The 20,491-nt window shown below is 44.3% G+C and overlaps 1 protein-coding gene across 2 annotated transcripts in view; it reads right to left on the bottom strand.

The window, feature by feature from the left end:
• The window catches only part of KIT (KIT proto-oncogene, receptor tyrosine kinase), an 85,400-nt gene extending 79,515 nt beyond the window's left edge, over positions 1 to 5,885 (bottom strand). Inside the window, exon 1 of one of the 2 annotated variants that reach the window (XM_022564060.2) lies at positions 5,484 to 5,885. In XM_022564060.2, coding sequence (XP_022419768.2) covers positions 5,484 to 5,877 — 394 coding nt within the window. In that variant the 5' untranslated portion in view covers positions 5,878 to 5,885. The remainder of the gene's footprint in view (positions 1 to 5,483) is intronic. The other variant, XM_022564044.2, reaches the window with a different exon arrangement.
• Positions 5,886 to 20,491: the final 14,606 nt, after the last annotated feature.

Below are 20,491 nucleotides of genomic sequence, written 5' to 3'. Positions count from 1 at the left end.
TGAATAAGGTTAAACAAAGAACCAGGGAGAGAAGTATGCATTAACACTAACTGTGAACCTTTTAAAACACTAGACATTGAATGGATAAGCTTCATCTTAATACATCTTAATACTAAAAGAAACCCCTCTATATAATCTGGTTTAAAACCATTTCCAAATTTCTTTCCTAAGAGACAAACGCTGAAAAAGAAACATAAAATCAGCCTGATGGTGGAGTCCCCGTGCCTTCCCTGTAAGGGATGCTATGCAAAGTGTGTTTCATGCATGATCTAATTTACTCCTTTCAGTAGGCCTATGCCATCATCCCCATTTTACAGACGAGGAATTGAAGCTTAAGCAGAGGTGAAGGGTCTCGTCCCAGGTCACAGAGCTGGCAAGAGGCCAAGCTGGACAAACTTGTCAAATTCAGAGCCCAAACTCTTAACCCTGATGCCTCATGCCCTGAATAACAATTTAGCTTAAACTTTAAAGTTTGCAAAAGCCTTAAAAACCTAACTGTCAGAAAGGTATGCAGCGGAAAATACCTAACCAACGCATTTCATAACCAAAATGTAAGCATTAAGGCTAAAGCATAAGATGAATGGAAAAATTAGAAGGTATGAATGTTTTCACTAGAGAAATCTTCTGGGGGATATATGTATACATATAGCTGGTTCACTTTGTTATACAGCAGAAACTAACACAACATTGTAAAGCAATTATACTCCAATAAAGATGTTAAAAAAAAAAATCTTCTGGGTTTTTCTCCCCTCCGGTGGAAAAAATAGTCAAAGATCTGTTCACTCTTTAACACTAGTGATTCCCAACTGTTTTGTCAAAAGCTATATAAAACTCAAGACAAAAATTAAAGTTTATTTCATTTTAAAAGCTGTCAAGTTAGTACCTATTGGTATCTGCGTGCAAGGATTATAAAGAGAAATAGTCAGATTCTACATACTCATGGAATTTCTTCATTTGTTAGTTGCCTATGCCATCCCAGACCCTGTGCCAAGTATCTTTACAAGAATCTGTTTCTAATCTTTAGAGTACTCATATTAGAGAAGGCATTATTCACATTTTAGGGACAGCAATAATTCCTAATTTACAGATAATAAATATGTACAGAGCTTGACATGTGTTGAGCTTATACCATGAGCGTGCCAGGCAGTACCATTCTAAAAACTTTATATGAAGCCACACATTTACTGGCACAGAGAGGTTAAGTAATTTTCCCAAAGTCACACAGCTAAAACTACAATGAAAGAGTGAAGCTCAGCAAGGGTAAGCAATCTGTTCCGAGGTCACAAAGCTGTCGGTCATGGGGCCAGCAGACTAATACAAGGCTGTTTTCATTCCTTAGCCCTGTGCTCCTTCCACTAGGTACCTGCATGGTCCCACCTGTGCTCACCGGGACCCAAGGCTAAATGCCTAAAAGCCCAACTGGCAGTATAGAGTGGTACTGTCTAGAGCAATGGAAAGAGCAGAGGTCCCATCTAAAGACGGGGAGTTTTCAATTCTTCGAGAGAATAAAGAAACCTAGATCTTGATATAAATTCTCCATATTTTAAATACTGCCCCAATGTTTTCTAAAAAAGCATCATGTGGGCCAAACGAAACACATCCAAGCAAGGGCTATGAGTGTGCAATTAAGAGTCTGAAGTCAAAAGATGGGCTGTCTCGGGTCCAAAATGTCAAGAGACTAAGAGCTGCCAGGCTAGGCTTCCTCACAAGTCCTCTCTGCTTTCAACAAAGATTTACACTGGATTCGGCCTAGATTCAAACTTTTTCCTCTGGTGACTCCCTTGCAGGCCCTCTTCACTCTGGATTTGCAGCCACGAAAATATCTATTCAAGTTACAGAGACTGCAGGTGAAATTTTGCATGCTTAGGATTTCTTCAAACGTCCTTCAGTCCCCTTTTAAAAAAAGTTCCCATATGTGAATGAAGCAACATTAAGCACTTCCCTAGCCTATCAGCTGTTTAAACTAAATTCATTCTGGAGAAAATGCCGCTGCAGCCTTGACCGCTGCCTTTGAAGGGGTCCCTGCACTGCAGTCCAGCTTCAAGAATTCCCGCTCAGGACACTGCGGCTCATTTCCTGGTGTCCTTCTTTAATCAGCTGGGGGAGACTTGAGGAAATGAGTCAAAATCCTCAGGGCAACTTCTAAGGGCCATCAACAACAGCAGCAAAATCCATCACAACAACATCTGTACATAAACGTGCTCCAAGGGAAGCCCACAAAATAACTTGGCACATTTCTGATGAGCATTTGTTTTGGAAAAAGAAAGGCTTGGAGTGCTGAGCTGCCATTATATCTCACTGTGCTCGTCCAGGGTAAACAGCCAATGATGTCACCCATCACTGGGGCTTTTCTCTCTCACAAGTACCCCACAAGTATATAATGCTAAGACCACTTTTAGTTTTTTGCAATGGGGATGGAAAAAAATTTCAACTAACTTGCACCATCATGTTAGAGACAGTGCATCTTCATTTTGGAGGGACTCTACCTGGAATAGGACAGCTAACACCGAAAGCCCTCATACGCAGCGTCAAATGCCTACATACGCCTCAGGGAAGCTATCACTGAATGACTCCCCCTTCAATGAATACTTCCCTCAAATTGAGAACACTAACTCAGACATCGTATGACAGGAAACCTAGGTCTTTTTCACCAACAATGGGAAAGTAATGATCTTGGCCATCCTATATTCCCAGAACCTCCAACAATGCCTGGCATATGATATAGAATAGTTTCAAATAAATCTCACTTTACAACTGATTCTGAGAAATCATGTGACTGGAAATACAGCTGGGCATATGGGGCCAACCTCAGGCTTCACCCCTGATTATTCTGGGAACTGGCTTATCCTCAGCCAGTTTCTCCAGCTTTAATGGTAGGGATGGTAACAAGACTACCTCCAGGGCTTGCTGAGAGGACTGGAAATTGCAGGCAAAGGCCCCAGCATTGGGTCTGGCACTAACGTGAAATTGGAGGCACCCTAGAAAACGTGTTGCAATAGCACAGCATGAATGGTTTATAAAGTCTGAAGAAAAAATGTGTGGGTGGGTGGGAAACACCAGAAAGTGGATAAATGAATTATCTGGGTTCCCTTTTATAAGACCATCATGTTATTTCCAGCAGGACAGTAATTCAGAATGTTATGTGTCCAGCTGCTGGGGATGACTCTAGCCTCACACCTGCAGGAACAAGGGGAGGGTATGATTCACTATTCACTGCAGGTTCATCCTGCTGGGCACAGGAGTTGTAAACACTGGGGCGGGGCGGGCCTGGTGATGATGGAGGGTCCTGCAGAGTTGGCACCTCCTAGGCCTCAAAGGGAAACTGTAGGGGAGCATGTTTGGACTGGAGAAACACACATCTCCCTGCTTTAACCAGAGGCAGACCAGCAGGACACCACCAAGCGGTCGCTGTGACCAGGAGGCAGTGGAATTTCAAGGAGGCAGGAAGGATTCAGGGAAAGAGTTCAGAAGAAGTGTAGAGTCTACGCTCATAACACTGGAAGAGGAGAAATTGGGACCCAAAGGATCCTTCATGGTGCAGACCCCTTGCTGCCCTGTTGAGGACCCCGGGCTCCCACAAATTTAAGGGACTGGCACAACGGCACACAGCCAATAGAAGCTGAGAAAAGGAGACCCAGAAAGGCAGCACAAGGCTTTGTCACTACACCACACTGCCCCCCAGGAGCCAGACCTTAAAATCCCCTTTGCCAAAAAATCTGTTTGATGGAGCCGGCTAATTATGAGGAATAAGGGAGCAATGGATTCATTTAATTTAAAAACTGGGAAATAGTATGTGTAGTCTACCCTTCTTGTGTGCCCGACAGGTCCACTGCACATCCCTTCACTGAAATTAAAATGTCAAGGTACAAAGATGGAAAGGACCAAAAGTCTAATTTGAAGCTTAGGCAGTCAAATCCGCCACGGGAATCCGGACACTCATTCATGATCCCTCCTACCTCTCTTCCCCCACAGGAAAGCCCTCACAATGCCTTATAAGACCGGGAAGGGGAAGGCTGCATCTTAAGACTTTATGGGAAAACTGATCAGCAGTAGAGTCCCACAATAGTCACAGCGATGCTTCCTTTGGAGCCCTTGAATTCCAGTTCAGACTCACTTTCTATCCTTACATCATCAAGTTAGCCTTAAAGGTTAAAAAAAAAAAAAAAAAAGACCTGGGAAAAAGCAGGGCTTCAGGGGTTAGTCGGGTGACCTGCACTCGCTTGCGCACCAGCGACGCCCAGAAAAAAAGAGAAGAGGCAGGAATCTGAGGACTTCCAGGAGCCTGCAAATCCTCCTCCACCTGAAGACCCAAGTTCCCGCGCAGATATAACCGATTTTCATAACAGCTTTAAGATGTAAGTAAGATTTGCAGAAAGTTCCACTCCATCTCCCACCCCTCACCTCAGGCAGCCCTTCAGTAGAGATATCATATGGGAGGGGGTGTTGCGAATCTCAAAATTCCCAAAGAAAACAGGGACCTGCGATTACAGGTCGCAGACACCGTGTAGAGGGGCTTGCAGAGCCCTGCCAGCCTGGCCGGGTACTCCGGCCGTGCGTGGGTGGCGGCTGGGGTCAGGAACCACAGGGTCCCGGCGCACCGTCCCCGCCTCCCCCGGGAGCAGGCAGCAAACGCAGCCCTCAGCCGCTCCGAGGCGCGTTGCAGGAAAGAAACGGCACCCGGCAGAAAGGGGCGAGCCTCGGGCACAGAATCTACAAAAGCAAAAAGTCTGCAACCTAGCGGCTGCTTTCCACACGCCCTACCCAAGTTGTCTCCGGAGCCGCACCTCCAGGTTCGCGGCCACAGAGCCGCACGCGGCACGCTCCCCGTGCAAAAGGCATAACCGGAGGACCCGAGGACAACGCAGTCTTCGACTCGGGTCCAGGATGGCGCCTGGAGCAGAAGAGGCAGCGGGTCCGTCCCCTGCTCTGGGGCACAAAGAGCGCCGCGGTTTGGAAAGCTGCCGCCGCAGAGCAAAGAAAAGGCTCTCCTCCAACTTCGCCCTCCGCGCGGCTGAGAACCTGCGGGCCGGTCCTCCGGTGCGCCGGTCACACACGCACAACTTTTAACAAAAGGAAGCAGCGGTCGCGCCTCGCCCGGCGGAGATTAACGCGCTGCATGCGAACCACCTCGCCGCCCACCTCTGCGCCCGCTCACCCTCCGCACAAAAGCATCCCCAAACTCGCACGCAACCCGCTGCCCTCAGCCTCACCTCGCTCAGCCTAAGCCCCCCTCGCCGCCCCCATTCTCGGAAGACCCCCCGCTCAGCGCGCCCACCACCAGCGACAGGGGGCTCCCTGCGCAGGTGAGCAGGGCAGGGCGCAGGAGAGTCCCAGGGCCGCCCCGAATCTTCCCGGAGGCTGAAATGCCCCGGCACCAGAGGGCCGGCAACCACCTCTCCCGACACACCCCAACGTGTTCGGGCCCTAGGGGGGCACAGGGTGAGCCGGGGGACGCGGTCCGGGTGCCCGCAGCGCCCTCCCACCTGTCTGGACGCGGAGCAGGAGCACCAGGACGAAGAGGAAATCCCAGGCGCCGCGAGCGCCTCTCATCGCGGTGGCTGCGCTGGGAACGGAGCTCCGTTCCACGTTCCTGCTCTCGCCCAAGTGCACTGAGCGCGGCAAAGCCGGGCCCCCAGAGCTGCGAGCGCCGAGCAGCGGCCCCTCCTCCCAGCGCCCTCCCACTGCGTGCCGGCCACGCCCCTTCTCCGCGCCCCTCCTCGCCTCCCCTCCCTCCCTCCCCCACTCCAGGGTCTTGCTCCTGGCTGCGGCGTCTGACCCCTGCTCCTTCGACGAGCTGATCCCGGGGGACCGAGCCCGCGGGTAGGGAGCGGGCACACCGGCCCTCGCCGCCCGCTCCTGACCCCAGAGCCCCTTCATCTCTCCACCTCTTCTCTCCTGTGATATAGTAGGGCTGCCAGAGGCGGTTCCCGGACGAGAGTGGCGCTGCCCACGCGCTTTGTGAAGCTGGGCACCAGTCGCACATCAGGGGACCGGCCCGCCACCTGGCAGGTGCTCCCCAGACAATAAAGGTCCGCCTCCGCCCCTCGAGCACGCTCCCGAGGGAGGAGGCTGGACGCCGCTAGTGGTGGAAGGTGGTGCGGGGGACAGGAACGGGGGGGAGGGGGGGCGATGGGATTGGGCCCCGACATTCTTCTCTATTCCTGTTATTCGAGGGGGATCAAGCGTGGCGCCAGGCGCCGCGGTAAAAAGCTGAGCCCAGGCGTGGGTAATTATTAATGCTCTGTTTCTCCACCTGCTCCTCAACCTGTAAGATCACAGTTGGTTTCTATTGGTCGGTGTGGCCTCTGCCCAACAAGCCCCTGCTGAGACCTTTCTGGAGACTGGGGCTTTGGGGTGGGAAGGGGCCTTGAGAAGTTTTCTCTGGGAACCCGAGTTTTTAAATCCATTTGCGCCAAAGTCGTTGTTCTGGAAGCCCTCTGGGCGCCTTTTTTTTTTTTTTCTGTAGGGTTTCTCTGCCTCTCTATCAGACGACAGTTACAGGGGTGGGGATTCTTGTGTTCTTCTTAGCTGCCCTAGCCTGCACCAAGGCAAAACAATAGTAAAATGATCATCTTAAGCCAGGTTTCACGGCCTAGGAAGTGCTTTACCCAAGGGAACAACAGTATCTGTATAGGGTTTTATAGTTCCTCCTTAGGCTGAATGCTATTTCATGCTCACAGTAACAGCTCTGTGAGGCCGCGGAACAGATATGTATATTATTTCAATTCTAAAAGTAGCCCGAGATCACACAGCTAAAAGAGGGGAGACCCAGTCATTATAAGACTGACCCCAGGTATGATGAGCTTTCCCTGTGCATTCTAATAAATCAGTAAACACCTCTCCAGAAAGCTTCAGAATGGAAAAGAAATGGGAAGTGCCCATAAGAAAAAGCTATGGAATAATTTAGATACACCTAGACTCTTCTCTAAAGTAGCAGCCAAAATTTATAATTAACCAATTCTCTGCCACCCCCTTTATTTAATATTGAAAGCTCACCTGTTCGATGTTGATAGGACCTAAATTGGTTTAAGAAAAGTGACTTTTAAAGCTAATCACTTGGACTTCCCTGGTGTGGCACAATGGTTAAGAATCCGCCTGCCAATTCAGGGGAGGTAGGAGTTCGAGCCCTGGCCCGGGAAAATCCCACATGCTGCGGAGCAACTAAGCCCATGCGCCACAACTACTGAGCCTGCGCTCTAGAGCCCACTAACCACAACTACTGAAGCACGCGCGCCTAGAGCCCCTGCTCTGCAATAAGAGAAGCCACCGCAATGAGAAGCCTGCGCACCACAAGAAGAGTAGCCCCCGCTTGCTGCAACTAGAAAGCCCGCGCACAGCCACGAAAACCCAACGCAGCCAAATATAAATAAATAAAATAAATAAATTTTTTTAAAAAGCTAATCACTTAAAAATTATCACTACTTCATCAATATATATGATCGCCTCTCTTTAAATGTTTTTATTTATTCATTCAATAAGCATCTAAGTGTCTACTGTGAACGAGGACGGGCTAGGCACTGGGAGGACCATTGTTCACAGACAGGTGTGGGTCCTGCCACAGTTCTTACAGTCAAGTGTGGGAACCCACACCCCAATGTCCTAGCAAATGGTTCAAGGCACACAGCTGTGGGAGAACTGAAATTTAAAGGGCTCTGTGCTCAGGGCCATCAGACCACACATCTTCTTCTTATAATGACAGAGATAAAAGCTACCATGCAAAGCAATCATAAGTTTCTAGGATCTTGATTTATTTCTAAAATCATTTGTAGTGGGGGAAAAAATCACTATGTGTTAAAAATATCAACATTTTGCCTGAAAGAAAATTTACAATTTTCTTCTTCAATCAACTGGTATTGGAGAGGATAACAAGTCTTCAGAAGAGTGGCTGAAAAGAGACCATATTGCAATTTAATTCTAGGCAGGAAACGTCTATCAGAAAAAAAATAAAAAACAATAGGGAATTATACAATGCTGGACTATCATTCATGTTCACCATTCAAAAACACCTATGAGCACCTAGGTAGGCATACGATACAAAAATCAGTGAGACAGAGTCTCTACCTAGAGGGATTCTTGTTCCAGGAGGAAAAACAGATACCCAAATAAGAAACTATAATATCTGTTAACAGGGCTCGTGTTCAGCCTGTACATACCCAGGCTGGCCATATCGGTTGGTAGAATATTGAAATCTTTCTGTACTGATTGGAAGAAAACCTACCTCCCTAAACACCTTAGTACCCTCTCACTCCAACTCCTCCCTTGAGATACCCCAAATCTCCCCAGATCCAGCAATTAAAGGTTTAATGACAGGCACAACAGAGAGCTTCCAGTCCTTGTGGCTTTAGGGTTATTAGCTATTTTTAATAGTACCCCCTGCCAGCTATGTACTAAAAGGAGGCATATAGAAGGTGCTATGAGTGAACTTCCACGGGAATGAACTATACTTTAGATCATGTCCAGTAGAAACATTTACAATAATGGAAATGTTTTATATCTCAGGTACGATTTGTGGGACCAGTTCTGTACTCTGTTTTGTGATTGGCCCTGGACCCTTTCATGGATTATACTTTATGTATTTTTATTGTTTTCGTAATTGTATTAATGAGAGCTCTTGATTGCAACTTGTAGAAGTTGCAAACTAGTTTATGCAAACAAAGAAACTTAAAATGTATTAGCCCAGATAACTGGAAAGTCAAGGGGTGATAATGTCCCAGACTTGCCTAGATCTAAGAGCTCAAAGTCATCAGACTCGAAGGTGGGGTGTGTGTGTGTTTGTGTGTGTGTGTGAACACACATGCATTCTTTTTCATCTCCATCCTTCAGCAATGCTTTCCTGTATTGCTTCCCTGACCTCATATGCAGCTCTAGACTTATAGCTCATTAGTACCAATGCAAGCAGAGCTTTTCTGCCCTCAGGAACATCTCCTGCAGAAGTACTGATTTGGCTTAAGTCACATGCCCATCTAGAACCAGTCACTGAAGCCAAACAGATGGAACATGAGGATGGGCCGGGCCTGGGTCACATGCCCATCCCTGGAGCTAGGGTTGGAGGCCCACTTCATCCACATCACGAGGGAATGGGGAGGACTGTGTTCTCAAAGAAAAACCGAGGTCCTCTCAACAGAAGAAGGAGGAATGATGCTGCACAAAGAGAACCAAAAATGTTCAGTATAGTCTCACACAGCCCAAATCTGTAATTTGAAGATTTTTTATATTTCTGATTCTAAAAGTAAAGATGCTTATTGTAGAAAATTTAGAAAATACCAAAAATTATAATAAACAAAACAAAACAAAAATCACCCAAGGTATAATTACTGAAGAGTTCATTTTGGTATGTTACTTTTTTTTTTTTTTTACAGAGCCAAGCAAAGCAATTCTTTCTTTCTTCCTTTCTTCCTTTCTTTCTTTCTTTCGCTATGTTGGGTCTTCGTTGATGCTCACAGGCCCTTTCTAATTGCGGTGAGCGAGGGCCACTCTTCACTGCGGTACGCAGAAGCATGGGCTCTAGGCACTCGGGCCTCAGCAGCTGTGGCACGTGGTCTCAGTAGCTGTGGCTCAAGGGCTCCAGAATGCAGTTCCAGTAGCTGTGGCGCACGGGCGCATCATGTGGGAGCCTCCCGGACCAGGGCTCAAACCCCCGTCCCTGCATTGGCAGGCAGACTCCCAACCCCTGCACCACCAGGGAAGTCCCTGGTGTGTTTCTTTCAAATCTTTTTTCTCTGCCTATTCTAAGGGTTTTTTTTTTTTTCGTTATATGATTTGATTTTACAATATTTGCTAATTTTCTTTCTAGCTTTTTCACTAATCGTAACACAAGCATTGTCCCAAATCATTAAAAATTCTTTGGAAACATACCATATAATGCTAATATAATGTTGTCGGTCCTATTTATATACCATAATTCTGGATGTTTAATCATTTCTCTATTTTTTTCCAGTTTTCTTCTATCATAAATTACTTAGTGATGAAGATCTTGGTGACTAAAACTTCCCTGCCTCCTATTAATTATTTAGGATAGATTCCTAGAGGTGGAATTGCTACATCGAGGGAATAATCCTTTTCACATTTGCTCCTTAATAGACCTTGTTTTTCCAGTAACGATTTGAAAGTCTTTTGTCCATCAAATGGGAGAAATGAGTATATGATCCTTACTAGTAGACTCTGTACTAATGATAACCCTCACAGTTTGCGAGGATGAAAAAAGATAATGTATGTTCTTAGTTCAAGCTTTCACTCAGTATCGATTGAACACCTTCTGTGTGCCAGATGTGCTCTATTTGGTGCTGGGAATGCAGAGTTAGACAAGACAGAGATGCTGTCTTCATGGGATTTACAGAGAAAGAAGAGAGACACATAAGGGGGTCAAACTGGTTACAGGTGCTCTAACAGAGCTCTGCACAGGGTGATGTTTGAACACAGAAGAGCACCTCGATCATGTTGTACAGTGGCCTCATGAAGCTCCCACAAAGAGATGGCAGATTCTGAGGCATCCAGAGGAGAGGAAGGCAAAACAGGGAGAGGTAGGAAACACGCATGCGAAGGGCTAGAGGCAAGAACCAGCGTGAGGCATGTGAACCACGAGTGGTGCAGCACAGCTAGGAAGCGGGGCCTCACAGGGAGGGAAGAGTTGAGACAGAGATAAACAAGAGCTATTCATGCCAGGAATCATGAACTTCATCCTCTGATGAAGGGTGAAGCTATGAAGAGTCACTAAAGGACTTTACTCTGGGGCCAGATGTGATAAGGTTAACATTTTGAAAAGATAGTGGGAAGACTCAGTGAAGGATGTATGGAAAGGGGCCCAGACTTGAGAAAATAGGAGCCTAATGTGGTGATCCACAGGAGGAGTGGTAAACTGGATTAAGTTTGTGGAGGTGAGAATGGTGAGAGGGGGTGAAAAAGAGAGATGCTGAGCAGACCTGTAGGCCTCGATCCCCAACAGTACTGTGGAAGATGAGTGGAAAGAGAGACCCATTTCTGATGTCAGCTCCAACGTGCTTCCTTCCAGCAAGACACAGAAGCAGGTTTTTAATGGAAAGTGAAGGATGTGGAGTTGAGCCTGGTGGCTTTGAGGTGCTCGTGGATGTCATGCAAGCTAGACACCCAGGCCTGGAGCTCAGCACAGGCCAGGCCATAGGGAAGTGGCTGCAGCCGAGGGTTTGGATGAGGTCACCTCAGATGGAGTGTCCCCCTTGAGGAAAACAGAGGGCTGATGTCAGCACCTAGGGAAACACCCACATTTAAGGGACAAACAGAAAAAGAGGACCCCACAGAGGATCCTGATAAGCAAGGGTCAGAAAGGCAAACACAGAGAGGGCTGTAGCACAAGAAGATTTCAGGAGAGTGGGAGTGTTCGGGTGTTGCCTATCTCTTAGGGAAGTCAAATAAGATAAAGACAGAAAAGCATCAGTCAGTTTGTTATCATAATAAGAACTGGCAACGCCCAGCCAGTTCCAAATTATTTACATAAACTAGCCCGTTTCACCCTCACAATAACTCTACCAGGTAGGAACTCTTGGTCTCCCCTACTTTATAGCTGAGGAAACTGAAGCTCAAGGAAGTTAAGTAACTTGCACTCAACTTACACCAGGATTCGAACCCTTGGAGGCTGACTCCATAGCTCCTGCACTTAATTCCTGTGATAACTCCCCTCCCTAGTTAACCTAGAGGTCATTGGTGACTAAAATCTATACTCTTACGCTCAGACACACACCCAGACACACAGACAGACAGAGTATGTGAAGCCAGGATTCAGGCTGCTGTGGGTTGAGCAGTACGTTAGAGGTGATGAGATGGATCGAAGATTTATTGCTTGGGACGTTTTCAAGAAATTGAATGGTATGAAAAAGGAGGGGATGGGGTAAGGGATCAAAGGGAGATTGGGAAGCCTTGAGCAGTTTGTAGGCTGAGGTAAAAACACCAGAAGAGGGAGATTTGGAAGATCCAGCTGGTGGGGGAGGATGATTGAGAAGGGGAGATGAAAACAGAATCTAGGGAATTCCCTGGTGGTCCAGTGGTTAGGACTCAGTGCTTTCACTGTCTTCCGGGTTAGATCCCTGGTTGGGAACTAAGATCCCGAAACTGGGCAGCGTGGCAAAAACAAAAAACAGAATCTAAAGTCAAGATGGAGGAATTAACATTAGAAAACAGAAGGGAGGAGTCCAGTGAGAAATGGGAAAAGTTGCAGGGGGGTGGGAGGTGTCAGTTTTAAAATCCTAGAGTCATTTATATGTAAATATATACATATTCATATATTTTAGTACTTAATATTTAATACTTAAATATGTGTATATATATACATATATATTTTTTTTAGTACTTAAAAGATGACACTAAAAGATTACTTTATCATACTTAACAGCAGTTGCTCCTCCTGGGGCACTGTACAAAAATGAATAAACAGAAAACAACTCAATAGGGCCTCTTATCTAAATCCATGCTACTTCCCAGAATTAGGAGTATTTCTAAACTTCAGAGTCACATTTGTGTTCCCCACAGCACATTGTTCAGGCATCTCTTAAAGTCATATATCTTTCATTGCCTTTTATTAGAATTATTCGTAACCTTGTCACAGCCTCTCTCCACTAAATAATACATTCTTTGAGGAAACTGTTGTAATTCAACTGTGGATCTCACTGAAGGGCTTGCCCAAAACGAAGCCATGATGCACACAGTAGTCACCGAATGTCTGCAAGATGGAATTACGGATGAACTATGTAACTGGGTGTCTTTTCCTATAATTTTTATTTTACCAGGGCTTATTCAGTCTCCATGAAATCCAGCTTCTTTTTCTGGAATTATTATTGTCATAAATTTGTATAATCCAAATCTGTCTTAATCTCATACTGAATGCCATGATCTTTTCACCTTTTGACGTTTTCCTTAGGATCTGATAAAGAAGTCACATTGCAGGAGTAAGGAAGGAAGAAAAACTTGCTTTACGATTAAAAGTATTAAATGGTCAGGAAAATACTGGGAGGAAAAACGTATTTAACACACACAAAAAAACGAGTACATGTAAATCAGGTCTCCTGATTGGTGAGGGAGGGAGGGAGCAGAATGGTTTAATCTACTTACAGTTCTTGAAATTTGCAACTAAATAATCTCAGATTAGGGACCCACCCCTCATTCTTTGTTTTTTAAATTGAAGTATAGTTAATTTATAATGTTGTGTTAGTTTCAAGTGTACAGCAAAGTGATTCAGTTATACATATATATATTCTTTTTTCAGATTCTTTTCCATTATATATTATTACAGGATATGGAGTATAGTTCCCTGTGCTACACAGTAGGTCCTTTGTTGTTTACCTATTTTATATATAGTAGTGTGTATGTATTAATCCCAAACTCCCCTCATTCTTTCTTTTTTTTTTTGTCCCTGCCACACAGCATGCGGGATCTTAGTTCCCGACCAGGGATCGAACCCGTGCCCCCAGCAGTGGAAGTGCAGAGTCGTAACCACTGGACCGCCAGGGAAGTCCCCTCATTCTTGATTGATAGGAACTATTTCCACAATTGAAGGGATAGTAATGCGAGCATGGCCCTTGTTACACCAGTGCTGTAGCAGAAACCATTTCCAGTGACAGAGTAGCTCTGCTCATGGCTTGTCCTCAGGTCTTCAGTGGTTAAAGTGTCCGTGGAGATGGGGGTATATACAGGGCAGGAAGGGGTAGGGACGAGCATGAGGAAGGGGTCTGAGACACTTTGGGGAGTGAAAGGGGAAAACAGACATAAACCAAACCCTCCAGGATGAATAGTTATCCTGAGCATAAAGATTATAGCAACCTCTTGGCAGCCACCTCATTTCAATTAGGAATCAGATCCCTTCTATCCCTTGGGCCCTTTAAGACAGAAACGCCTTGGACATGTGTCTGCAGGGATTGAGTCCTCCAGCCCTCAGCTTGAAGGAGGTGTGAACCCAGAGAGGGGGAGAGAGAGAGAGGATGCAAGTTCAAAAGCACTTGCAAATTGTGATTGACAAAGTCAATTAATTTTTAAAAATACATTTATTTATTTTATTTATTTATTTTTGGCTGCATTGGGTCTTCGTTGCGGTGCGCAGGCTTCTCATTGCAGTGGCTTCTCTTGTTGTGGAGCACAGGCTGTAGGTGCACAGGCTTCAGTAGTTGTGGCTCGTGGGCTCTAGAGCGCAGGCTCAGTAGCTGTGGCGCACGGGCTCAGTTGCTCCGTGGCATGTGAGATCTTCCCGGACCAGGGCTCGAGCCTGTGTCCCCTGCATTAGCATGCGGATTCTTAACCACTGCGCCACCAGGGAAGCCCCTAAAATCAATTAATTTTCATTGACTTGCACATTAAAAAAAATCAGTCCTGGCCAAAATCATCCTCCTCGTGCATAATAATTATTATTGTGTATTGTAATTATTCATGCCGTAATAACCAGAACTGCCCACCTTTCTACTATAAAATGCCTTTAAGACTTATTAATGGGTCGTAACCATTTCAGGATATAATAATAATAGATAATGTTTATTGAGTAATTACGATGTTTCATGTGCTGATTGAAGTGTTTGTATTAACACATTTCTTTTCCAAACAACCTGTAGAGGCCAGTCTGTCATTCACCCCATTTTACAGATGAGAGGAAGGCACCGATAGGTCAAGTGACTTCGTTACAGTCGCCTGATCAGTAAGTGGTGGAGGTAAGCTTGAACCCAGGCAGCCAATGAGCAAACATCCATCCTGTACTGCTTCCCTCTGCACACAGTGCATGTTTGTTTCACGTTGATGATAGGTTTTCAACTTCATCCTCAACTGTTCAGAACCAAAGGGTGGGGATTGTTTCTCACCATCTCTGTGTCTTCCACAGTGTCTTGTACTTGTTGAAAGTTCAAAACTTGCTTGCTGCAAACTAACTATTAAAAAAATGTGCGTTAAATGAGGCAAGCAATTTGAACACTGACAGGTTGTTTGATGAGATTATTATTATTTTTAAGGTAATAGCATTGTGCTAATATTAAAAATAGAGTCCTGGGACTTCCCTGGTGGTCCAGCGGCTAAGACTCCGCTCTCCCAATGCAAGGGCCCCAGGGTTCGATCCCTGGTCAGGGAACTAGATCCCGCATGCATGCTGCAACTAAGAGTCCACATGCTGCAACTAAGACCCGGTGCAGCCAAATAAATAAATATATATATTTTTAAAACAGAGTCCTTACTCAGCCATAAAAAAGAATGAAATATTGCCATCTGCAGCAACATGGATGGACCTAGAGAATATTATGCTTGGTGAAATAACTCAGAGAAAGACAAATAGTATATGATATCACTTATATTTGAAATCTAAAAAATAATACAAATAAATCTATATGCAAAACAGAAAAGGACACACAGACATAGAAAACAAACTTATGGCTACCAAAGGGGAAAAGGAGGTGGGATAAATTAGGGATATGGGATTAACAGATACAAACTACTATACTTAAACTAGATAAGCAACAAAGATTTATTGAATAGCACAGGGAATTATACCCAACATCTTGTAATAACCTTTAAAGGAATATAACTGCAAAAAAAAAAAAAAAAAAGGAAAGAAAGAAACCCCAAATCACTATGCTGTACACAATATTGTAAATCAACTGTACTTCAATAAATATTTTTTAAAATTGGGACTTCCCCTGCCAATGCACAGGACACGGGTTCGAGTCCTGGTCTGGGAAGATCCCACATGCCACGGAGCAACTAAGCCCATGTGCCACAACTACTGAGCCTGCGCTCTAGAGCCCGTGAGCCACAACCACTGAGCCCGCGTGCCACCCGCGCGCCTAGAGCCCGTGCTCCGCAAAAAGAGAAGCCACCGCAATGAGAAGGCACCCACGGCAATGAAGAGTAGCCCCCACTCGCCACAACTAGAGAAAGCCTGCGCGCAGCAATGAAGACCCAACGCAGCCAAAACTAAATAAATAAGTAAATTAATGTATTAAAAAATATTCTTTTAAAAAATTGAGTCCTTATAGTTTAGATATATACTAAACTATTTATCATGAAATGTATGATGTCTGAGAGTCCCTTCAAAATTACCCAGTGGGCACTGGGAGGTGGGGAGTGGATGGGAATACAGACAAAGCCAGATTGGCCAAGTGGTTGATGAACCACAGGAATGGCTGAGGGCAGTGGGCAGCAAGATTAACGCCTCCAAGGCTCATCAGCAAGATTTTTTTTTTTTAAACATCTTTATTAGAGTATAATTGCCTTACAATGGTGTGTTAGTTTCTGCTTTATAACAAAGTGAATCAGTTATACATATGTTCCCATATCTCTTCCCTCTTGTGTCTCCCTCCCTCCCACCCTCCCTATCCCACCCCTCTAGGTGGTCACAAAGCACCGAGCTGATCTCCCTGTGCTATGCGGCTGCTTCCCACTAGCTATCTATTTTACGTTTGGTAGTGTATATATGTCCATGCCACTGTCTCACTATGTCCCAGCTTACCCTTCCGCCTCCCCGTATCCTCAAGTCCATGCTCTAGTAGGTCTGTGTCTTTATTCCCATCTTACCCCTAGGTACTTCATGACCTTTTTTTTTTTTTTTCTCTTAGATTCCATATATATGTGTTAACATACGGTATTTGTTTTTCTCTTTCTGACGTACTTCACTCTGTATGACAGACTCTAGGTCCATCCACCTCACTGCAAATAACTCAATTTCGTTTCTTTTTATGGCTGAGTAATATTCCATTGTATATATGTGCCACATCTTCTTTATCCATTCATCTGTTGATGGACACTTAGGTTGCTTCCATGTCCTGGCTATTGTAAATAGAGCTGCAATGAACATTTTGGTACATGACTCTTTTTGAATTATGGTTTTCTCGGAGTATATGCCCAGTAGTGGGATTGCTGGGTCGTATGGTAGTTCTATTTGTAGTTTTTTAAGGAACCTCCATACTGTTCTCCATAGTGGCTGTATCAATTTACATTCCCACCAACAGTGCAAGAGGGTTCCCTTTTCTCCACACCCTCTCCAGCATTTATTGTTTCTAGATTTTTTGATGATGGTCATTCTGACCAGTGTGAGATGATATCTCATTGTAGTTTTGATTTGCATTTCTCTAATGATTAATGATGTTGAGCATTCTTTCATGTGTTTGTTGGCAATCTGTATACATATGGTCACCTTATCTTTGATAAAGGAGGCAAGAATATACAGTGGAGAAAAGACAGCCTCTTCAATAATTGGTGCTGGGAATACTGGACAGCTACATGTAAATGAATGAAATTAGAACACTCCCTAACACCATACACAAAAATAAACTCAAAATGGATTAAAGACATAAATGTAAGGCCAGAAACTATCAAACTCTTGGAGGAAACCATAGGCAGAACACTCTATGACATAAATCACAGCAAGATCCTTTTTGACCCACCTCCTAGAGAAATGGAAATAAAACCAAAAATAAACAAATGGGACCTAATGAAACTTCAAAGCTTTTGCACAGCAAAGGAAACCATAAACAAGACCAAAAGACAACCCTCAGAATGGGAGAAAATATTTGCAAATGAAGCAACTGACAAAGAATTAATCTCCAAAATTTACAAGCAGCTCGTGCTGTTCAATAACAAAAAAACAAACAACCCAATCCAAAAATGGGCAGAAGATCTAAATAGACATTTCTCCAAAGAAGATTTACAGATTGCCAACAAACTCAGCAGCAAGCTTGAGCCCAAGTCTGCTAAATGCTCTGGGCCCAGCATCTTTCTCCCTTAACCTGAGAGGTTTACCCTTGACAGTCTCTGAGGTTCCATCCTGCTCCAAAATGTTGATGATTCTCTGATTTGGGGGCAATAACTGAAAGGAAAAAAACCCCACCAACTCTTTGTGCTGGTGGCCAACAAGAGATGGTAAAACCGCTCATATTCTTTTAGCTTCTTTAAACATTGCACCTCTGGCTTTCATTCCTGTCACTCCCTGGCTATGTGACTCTGGGCAAGTTATTTAACCTCAGCACCTCAGTCTCCTCATCTGTAAAATGGGGTAAAAATAGGGCCAGAGCCACCTCACACGGCTGTGAGTTAATATATGCAAAGTGCTAAAAGCAGTGCCTGGCATATAGTAAGCACCTAATAAATGAGAGATCTTTTTTACTATCTTAATTTTATAGCTATTAAAATGAACTGTGGTTCAGTGAGGAGAAGTGATTTAGCCGAAGTCTATCCATTTTAATAAACAATGGAGCAGACATTTAAAGGCAAGTTTTCTGATCATAAATCCAAGGCTGCTTCCACTCAAATTGCCCTCTGAGGGCATTATTATGAAAAATAGCAATTATGAAAAATTATACTAGACAACAATCTAGGAGGATCAGCTACTAGCCTAAGAGTCCGGCAGTCATCAGAAACCAAGTTAACATTTGTTGTTAACACAAAAACTTAGTCTGAGTTTCAGACTACGGGCTCTGGGTCTTGGAGCCAGCCAGTCTCTCTCCCAGACAGCCTGGAGCCCAGCACAGTGCAGTCGGAAAACCCTGGATGGCTGAAAGGTAAATTACATGAGGCAGCAAGAGCCAGCCCAGCACAGGGGAGGGGATGGGCCGTTCTTTTGTTTGCAAACTGAAAAGCTTCTTAACCATGCACACTGGGTCCCTTGGAAAGCACGGGGGCTCTGGTCAGGCTGACCTCAGGCGAGCAGTTTATTTTTCAAATGGTAGCAAATGAGGAGTGACTTTTCCAGCAGCTCTACCATCATCAGCCTTAATCTGTCATCTCAAGATTTTTAAATAATCCTTTTAGAGATGTTATGTGACAAAGAAATAAGGTTGATCTCTGTTTATTCACATAGAGTTCAAAGATAGGCTGTTGAAGAAAAAGGGAGGTCACAGAGTAATACGTGTAAGATGACTCAAATCATGTTAAATATTAGGTGGAATCCTACGAAGGTACTGATAATTTGACCATTTTTGACCAACGGAAGCAGCAATTTTGCATGGTTCCACCTAATATGGAACTACATTTCTGAAAGGATACACAGCAAACTGTTAACTGTTCATGTTAGGCAAGGAGGGTAGCTTTGGAGAAGGGGGAAGGAAGTAAGGGAGTTCGCTTCTTTCTGTACTCTTTGAACTTTTATTCAAGTAAATTCATGTATTACTTTTATCATGTAAAAAATAAAAAATAAGTTGCTATTTGCCAAATTTAGCTGCATCAAATGGTTTCTGGAAGGAACTTAGGAATTAAGAAATATTTATGTTTAATAAATAGTAAATATTCCTATACTCAAATACTTTTGCATTTTGCATATCCCAGGGCTACACACTTCAGATGTCACCAACATTCAGGTTCCCCCTTGATTGAGGTTATTTTGGTTTTTTTCTTTTTAAGTATATTTGATTTACAATGTTGTGTTAGTTTCTGAATGGACCTAGAGATTATCATACTAAGTGAAGTAAGTCAGACAAAGTTTTTGTACTTTTTTTTTCTTTTTGGCTGCACCGTGAGGCTTGCAGGATCTTAGTTCCCCTGACCAGGGATTGAACCCGGGCTGACAGTGAAAATGCAGTGTCTTAACCACTGGACCGCCAGGAAATTCCCCAGAGCTTTGTATTTTTATCATCAGTGTGACTTACTTACTTACTTGATTAATTTATTGATTTACTTACTTACTTATTTATTTATGAGGGAAGTGGGGATAATTTTCTTTTTATTTGTGTTTGAATAGAGGCAACTTGTCTAACCCCTGAAGACTGAGTTAGGGGCCCAACTATGTGTTTCAGTTGGATGACACACCTTCTGTGTCTTAGGACTTTTCACTCTGTATTATGATGTATTATAATGACCCATTTACCTGTCTGTGTCTCCCAGGACCCCCCTCCCCTGCTTCCCCTACCACAGCAACTAGAAAACCACCACCATGTCCGCTCATTGAGACCTTAGCACACAATGTCCAGCATAATAGGGGCTCATCAACATTCAGTAAATGAATGAAAGCTTACATGCCAGGGGGGTGGCAACTCTTTTCATAAATTGTTCATTCTTATCTTAAAAAAAAAATACTAGCCATGTTTATAGCAATGGCAGAGCAGAGGTGTTAAGAATTACTCATGTAATGGTTCAAGGGCAAAGAGCTAAAAGCAAGTCAGAAACTTGTTCACGTTTTGTTCAAAGCCCACTAACATTTCAACATGTGTTAAATGTTAATAAGCAGCTATCTGGGTCAATGGGTTAAGTAATAGCAGTGGTGGAAGGTGAGAGGTGAAGAAATGCATGGAAATTACATTTGCAGATGGCTTGGCTCAACTTGTAGAATAGCGGGCAAGTGATTGAATCATATTATCATCTTCCCTTTTCTCCGCAGCAGGCTTGGTAATGTGACAACATTCTCTTTATTCGGGCATCTGCGGAGCCTGGTAAAATCTGAAAATATCAGGAAGGATCCAAGGGTTGGGTCACCATCTTCTCCTTAGTGGCAGGAAAAAAAAAAAAAAAAAAAGAAATCACAATGTTTAACAAAACTGTCAGAAACTGATGATACGGTTTGTGGCTC

Source organism: Delphinapterus leucas, chromosome 5 (genome assembly GCF_059928025.1).
Source record: "Delphinapterus leucas isolate spDelLeu-1000000601 "Yukka" chromosome 5, BTC_Dleu_Yukka2, whole genome shotgun sequence".
NCBI lineage: Eukaryota > Metazoa > Chordata > Mammalia > Artiodactyla > Monodontidae > Delphinapterus > Delphinapterus leucas.
The sequence above is the reverse complement of the archived record's forward strand: the minus strand, read 5'-3'. Positions and strand labels throughout refer to the sequence as shown.